Source organism: Montipora capricornis, chromosome 7 (genome assembly GCF_036669925.1).
Source record: "Montipora capricornis isolate CH-2021 chromosome 7, ASM3666992v2, whole genome shotgun sequence".
NCBI lineage: Eukaryota > Metazoa > Cnidaria > Anthozoa > Scleractinia > Acroporidae > Montipora > Montipora capricornis.
In genome coordinates, this window is record NC_090889.1 from 29,781,207 (window position 1) to 29,788,009 (window position 6,803).

General features: G+C 40.5%; 1 protein-coding gene across 2 annotated transcripts in view; it reads left to right on the plus strand.

Annotated features, from left to right (window-relative positions):
• The window catches only part of LOC138056842 (intraflagellar transport protein 122 homolog), a 43,757-nt gene extending 37,239 nt beyond the window's left edge, over window positions 1-6,518 (plus strand). The window contains exons 45-47 of one of the 2 annotated variants that reach the window (XM_068902755.1): window positions 782-864; window positions 4,629-4,793; window positions 5,277-6,518. In XM_068902755.1, the coding sequence (XP_068758856.1) occupies window positions 782-864; window positions 4,629-4,793; window positions 5,277-5,360 (332 nt within the window). In that variant the 3' untranslated portion in view covers window positions 5,361-6,518. The remainder of the gene's footprint in view (window positions 1-781; window positions 865-4,628; window positions 4,794-5,276) is intronic. The other variant, XM_068902756.1, reaches the window with a different exon arrangement.
• The last annotated feature ends 285 nt before the right edge of the window (window positions 6,519-6,803 follow it).

Consider the following 6,803-nt stretch of genomic DNA (forward strand, 5'->3'; position numbering starts at 1 on the left):
ATTGTCTATGTATTGTATGCCCCTGTTCATGTCTGTCTCTTTCTATACGTTGCTGTCTAAAACTGTCTGTGTGTCTGCCGTTGCCTGTATTACCTCTCTCTGTGTTTGTCGCTGTCCATGTCTGTGTACATTATTTATGTCAGTATCTCTCTGTAACCAGGACTCTGTTTATGTCAGCAGTTTCTGTGATGATGACTCCTTGTTTATGTTCATGTTTATATCTATGTGTCTGTCTTTGTCCCTGTGTTAGTCTGTCTGTTGCGTTCTCTTGCACGCTTCAGTCTTTCACGTTACGATACGATACGATACATACTTACTTGACCACTCTCCATAGGGGCTTTTCAGGACCAATGAAACGCAACCACGACAGAACAACAAGAACTGGCACCAACAACTGTTAAGAATCCCAACTGGCCGGAGGCAAGCCAGTTGGCTATTTACAAATGCAGCTGAGAAGTTCAACCAGGGACTACCAGGAACAAATTCAACCAGTGGTCAGAGCGGGTCTTGAACCCGGGGACTCCGGAAGTCAAGGCGAGCGCCCTAACCATTGGGTCACACTGCCTCTGCGTTATTCTTTCCGGCTGACTTTTGATAGATGAAAACGTTAGCGTTTTCTCTCTGGTTACCTGTTCTCTTGAATTCCCTCAACGAGCCTCTGTTGAGACGATACGGCGAGAATGGGTCTGTCTTGGCTCATTCAGGCCACTGTCACTGTTGAGAGGATTTTTTTTAATCATACACGTAGTACTTATCAAATATCTCCTTGACCGATGACCAGATTTCCAGACCCTGCAATTAACCGAGGAACCGCCCGAAGAGCAAGAAGATGATCCATTCACCGCAAAGCTGATGAGCTTTGAGGTTAGAAAAACATCTTAGAGCGAGTTTCAATCGAGTGTCGTAAAACCAAAACCAAAGTAATTACTTTGGCCAATCAAAAAGGACGGAGACAATCCAGTAAACCAATAAAAACTCGAAGTAATTACACGCAGCCGACACAAAGCGCGGGAAAATATGCACGCGCAAGCCACGATTCGTTTTGGTTTAACTTCTGATTGGTTGAAAAAATGGCGCGAGAACTTTGAACCAATCACTCAGTGAAGTAATGCAATACCAAAGCAATTCGCTAATTACTTTCGACACTCAATCGAAAACCGCTCTACCAAAGATATTCGATTAATAGATAGAGAAACTGAAGATTAATAAGTATGATTACAACAGGGTAAATTCCTCTTTCGCAAATTTTAATTGGCAAAGACGAACCTGTCAACATGCCAAGAGATGACGAAAGTTAATATATATGAAAGCCACATATATTTGTACTGCTGAGAGATGAATCAATTTAAGATGTCCATTAGAGCGGTTTTCAATTGAGTGTCGAAAGTAATTAGCTAATTACTTTGGTTTTGCATCTACTTCACTCAGTGATTGGTTCAAAGTTTTCGCGCCACTTTTTCAACCAATCAGAAGTGAAACCAAAACCAATTGTGGCTCGCGCGTGCACATTTTCCCGCCTTTTGTGTCGGCTACGTGTAATTACTTCGAGTTTTGATTGGTTTACTGGATTGTCTCCGTCCTTTTTGATTGGTTAAAGTAATTTCTATGGTTTTGGTTTTACGACACTCATTTCAAAACCGCTCTATCGCAGTTATTAATCAACGATACTTGAGCAGTAACGAAAGAAAAGCCTGAAGATTCAGGCTTGAACGGGATTCGATTCCAGAGTCCTGTGCGATACCGGTGCAGTGATCTGCCAGTTGAGCGATCAAGGCTTGAGTCCCGTCCCATCTTGAATTTTTCAGGCTTTCTTTCGATACTGCTGCTCAAGCAACGTTGATTAATAACTGCGATGATCAGTATGTTAACTTGATACCAAGTGCTGTTTGCTAAATCACACGCGGTGACTTTCAAGCCACACAAATTGGCGAATTTCCTACCCCCCTCCCCCTCCTCCTAAAAGAATAAGTGGACACACGATTGGCTTAGAGCGGTTTTGAAATGAGTGTCGTAAAACCAAAACCATAGTAATTACTTTAACCACTCAAAAAGGACGGAAACAATCCAGTAAACCAATCAAAACTCGAAGTAATTACACGTAGCCGACACAAAAGGCGGGAAAATGTGCACGCGAGCCACAATTGGTTTTGGTTTCACTTCTGATTGGTTGAAAAGTTGGCGCGTAAACTTTGAACCAATCACTGAGTGAAGTAGATGCAAAACCAAAGTAATTAGCTAATTACTTTCGACACTCAATTGAAAACCGCTCTAAAGATAAACTAGCGACTTGTATTGCTAAAATCTATTTCAAACAAATGTCAGAACTGAGAGGGACTCTGCTAATGCGTTACCTGCAGCCGGTTTGAAAAACTCTATTAAAAGCGTGGTTTTCACCAGCGAGGCAAGCACGAGCACAAGCATAACTAAGTAGCTTATGCAAGTGAAAACGAACAGAGCAAATTTCCTTGTGCTTATGCTGCGTTTCGAGCGGCGAACGCGAACGGAAGCATAAGCGCAAAGAGAAGGAAAGGGATGAATTTTGATCCTTGTGCTTAATCCCGAATCCATTTCCACGGTGAAATAAGCTCTCTTATGCTTCCGCTTGTGCTTGCGTCGCTAGTGAAAACCAAGGCTAAACGACACACACGGTAAAGTTGATTTACTAACAATGCACACTCAACCGTTGCCAACATCTTCCTTCGCGTTTATTTATTAACGATTTATTTTTTAAACAGGACAAACAGACTCATTGAGCCAAAAATGTGTCAGAAAAGGCACATCGAAATGCACCAATCTGGCGCTGTTCGGAGAGTTCGCAACCAATGACATCGTCGTGTGCCCGGCAGACGATCTATAACATTACGTCTCTCCCAACCAATCAGTAGATAACCTGAGTACTGACAATACATATGTCAATCTAATATTCTTGAACGTGACGGCGTTTTGCAAAATTGCACTTCTGCAGGCAATCGATCACGTTGCAAGATATTGACAATATATTTTTCCACGGCTACTTCTACTAACAGATGACGCCTTATGTCGTCCGATTAAACTCGCATCTAGGCTCGGGGTAACGTTTTTTGCCTCAAATTTTCACAATAATCCCATATGAATTTTTTCACAATTCTTTTTGAAGCCCATCAGATTTCCATTATGGTGCGTCACGTTTCTCAATATCCGCTTTTCACGGAAAAGTAAAGGGCAATTCGTCCTCATAAGATTGATTTTGTGCTGGCCGAAGCTTTAAGCTTTTGGATTTTCAAAGTTCCTTTGTTTTAATCATAAGAACAGAAGCAATTGAAAACTCCCTTCCTTTCAACTGTTCGCTTTCTACTTTTTCCCACGTCTTTTTAAACGTTCTTTTCAAAGCCTTATTTTAATAATTTGCATTTAAGCGCGTGTATGAGGCAAAGAATTGATTTACCCGCGATAATATCGTTTTTGTCGTCAAATAGCCATTTAAAAAGATTAGAACAAAAAAGGTTTTTGCGCTTAAAAACAATATCTGTCAAAAACACAGAAGACGAAGAGAAAACAGAAAGGATTAAAAACAGGAAAAGTCAAATGGATCTTCTCATTTGTTCTTTTTTCTTTCAATCACTTAAGAAAATGTAAATTATACGAATGTGCTAAATTTCTCTTAACGAAAGCGGAAGGTTTGTTTGTTTGTTTTGAGCCAACAACCGCGTTTTCAGCTGCTTCTTTTAACAACAGCAATTTTCTCAGCTGCCTTTAGGCCATCCTCTTTTTTTTTTTCGTTTAGCGTCTAATGCGTTTCCTGATATTAGGTCGGTGGGATTGTAAAAAAAAAACCAAAAATAACACCAGTTGTCTGGGAATCGGAGATCAGTACCCCAGCATCATTGCTGTGGAGCCAGGAAAACAAAAAGACGTGAACCCAAAATCAATCTGGCGGAAAAGGTGGTTAATGTTGTTGTAAAATTAAGACAACGTGGGAAAAAGGATCAACCACCGAAACTCCTATGCTATGCGACATTAAAAATGGTTTAACTACGTCGTTACTTTTTTTTTTGAAATGCCAAACATTTCTATCGGTCGGACAACGCTAAACCGAGAAACAAAACGGTATTTCATTACCGCTCCTTTTGTTTGGAGCGTTTCATTGAAAGAGTTTCATAATAAGTTGGTTTGTCACACTGGAACCACCTAGACAATGAAAACTAGTTATATGCTACCCTGTTATGAAGGATTATTAATGCAGCTTAAAAGTTTACAATTTTAAGACCCAGCGTTTCCACACGGCTGTTCCATTCCCTCCACATGCAGAGGGAGATGAACTAAAGAGCATGTGCATACAAATCTGATGCCTTAAAAATCAGTGGGCTGTCATAAAATATTGAAATTCAATAAGCTTTTCTCATTGTTAATGCGTGCGGGATTCTCTTGGATAAGTTCAGGCAGATATTGGGGCGGCATTGACATCAGGGTTGTCCAAATAAACGCGTTGATGTGGTGATGTTCTTATCAATCTGTGCGGACTTTACTCGCCCTTGAACTAATCACGCGAAAATAAAGCTGTCACCTTCCCATTTCAACAAACTTTCAATCCAATCGATCTTAAATGTCAGTCATATTATTAAATAGCTTTTTGCTTTTGTATTTCTCAGCAAGGTGGATCCGAATTTGTACCAGTTCGCGTTGGTCGATCAACCCTGCAGGCCATGAATAGCCGCGAGGTACTTGTCAAGAAGTGGCCAGTCCCTTTGAAATATCAATACTACCGGTCGTTACTGCCAGATGTGTCAATTACACTGTGTCCATCGTGTAACCGGGTGAGTAACGTCTCAAAGAAGAGAAACAAGTTAGAGCAATCAAACTTTTATGACAAGGAACAACTTCATGTGAACGCGATGCTTAATCTCTCATATATATCGCCTTATTTCATGAAACCGAATGAGCTCGAAGTGCGTTACACTGGCCAGTTATTTTAACGTGGTACACAAGTGCTGTGAGACAGCTTATTTTGGAACCAGAACTTAATTAACCACATCTGGCGACTCAGAGTCTTCCAACAATGACATCACTAAATTGAAGAAAAGAGCTTGCAAGCGACTGGGAACATTTAACTTTTGCCAGCGCATGAAAATTGAAGCTGGGTACCAAGGTCGAGAAACAATGGGCAAAAGCACCGACGCTGATGCGCGCGAAAAAAAAATGTAAAGAAGTTGAGCGCAGAAATATATGCGCAGTGCAGCACTCGAGAATCACCTTAGGTTCGTTTTATTTATTTATTTATTTTATTTATTTTGTTTCAGTTGTTTCACACAGACGACTACGAGCTTCTGGTTTTGCAGAAAAACTGCTGCCCTTTCTGCCGCAAACCGGCGAACCATCTTTGATCCCTCTCTGACGGTGCAGATTTCGCGTGATGTCATCCGCAAGTGATTTTCTTTTGATGTCATAAACATGTGATGATAATGACTGGTGGCACTGGCAGCAAGACTGTGTATAACGTCATGTTACTCCAGCCCGGCACTGCCCCCAGGGACAAGAGTCTAAAAATGACGCAGTCCCGCTGGGCTTTGTTTGCGCACTTTTCTGATGATACAAAACGCTTTTTTACGTGTAAAAAACGCCATTAATTAATTCGGTAGGCTTTGATTGAACGCTATCGAACTTGTCCCTTTATCAACACCCACCCTTGTTTGTTTGTTGTGTTATCTTTTATTTAATGCATTTGTCCTACTTCATGCGTGTACTCCAACTTAACTACTCACCCCCAGAATGACCGGATTTAGCGCCATGAACGCGTCTTGTTTGTGGATACAATTTGACTGAACCAATAGTTTCAATTTTTCCCTTTCGGTTGCAAGCCAGTACTTTGGACGTATGTTCGTGATATCTTGTTGTTTTCCAGGGCTCAGTTTTCAAAAGCAGATTAACACTAATCCGCGATTAAAATGCCAACCACGTTTAAATTGGAGGGGGGGGGGGGGGGGTGAGGGGCTCTTGCCATAATGTGATTCATGTAACTTAATATTAGGCGAACTCGAAATGCCAAATAACTTGAATTTTTTTTTTTTAAAAAGGCGATAACATCGTAATTTTATGCTGAAGGAAATCAACCTTCTGACTCAAAGTTGGAGGCTAAAAATCGTGTGGAAATTCCTTTTGATCAGCTCTAGTTTCCAGAAATCGAGGATTACGTAATCGGGTTTTGAACAACTAGTCCCAGATGTCGTTCGTTGTTATTACAGTTTGACCTTTGGAATTGTCTATAAACGAGACTTTGACAGATTCTTAAAGAAAATGGACCTTTTTTTATCTTAATGATATGTTACAGTTCTCAGTGTCTGCAGTTCAGAAGTTACCATTTCATGCGCATCATCAAATGTTCACTCTCTCTTGCGTAAAATGTAAGAATAGGTCATAGTTTTGAAGTTTGTAAATAGTTTTTGGTAATATTGCTATTCCTGTGTAAATATTACAAAGATTAATTTAAATAATGCCGAGTGCAAAACTGACTTAAAGCCTCTGAGTAAAGTTTGAAAAATTTCACTGCAAAGGCGAACGAAAGAGTCGAAGAGGTAGGTTCGGGGTGGCTGGGAAAAAAACCGGACAAGGTGTCAGAACTATTGGCTTAAAATTGCTCCTTCTAATACAGTTCTTTCCTATCTGAAACAAGGGTATAATCACAACAGAAAGTCATGCGTTGGTTAACTTTAAGGTCAGTTACAGAAATGTGGTTTTTTGACAAGGGATTGAAAATTTGGCTCGTACAGTCCAAAATACTCATCTGTTGCACAATTAGAAAATAGCGATGTATTCACGTGGGTGTTGGG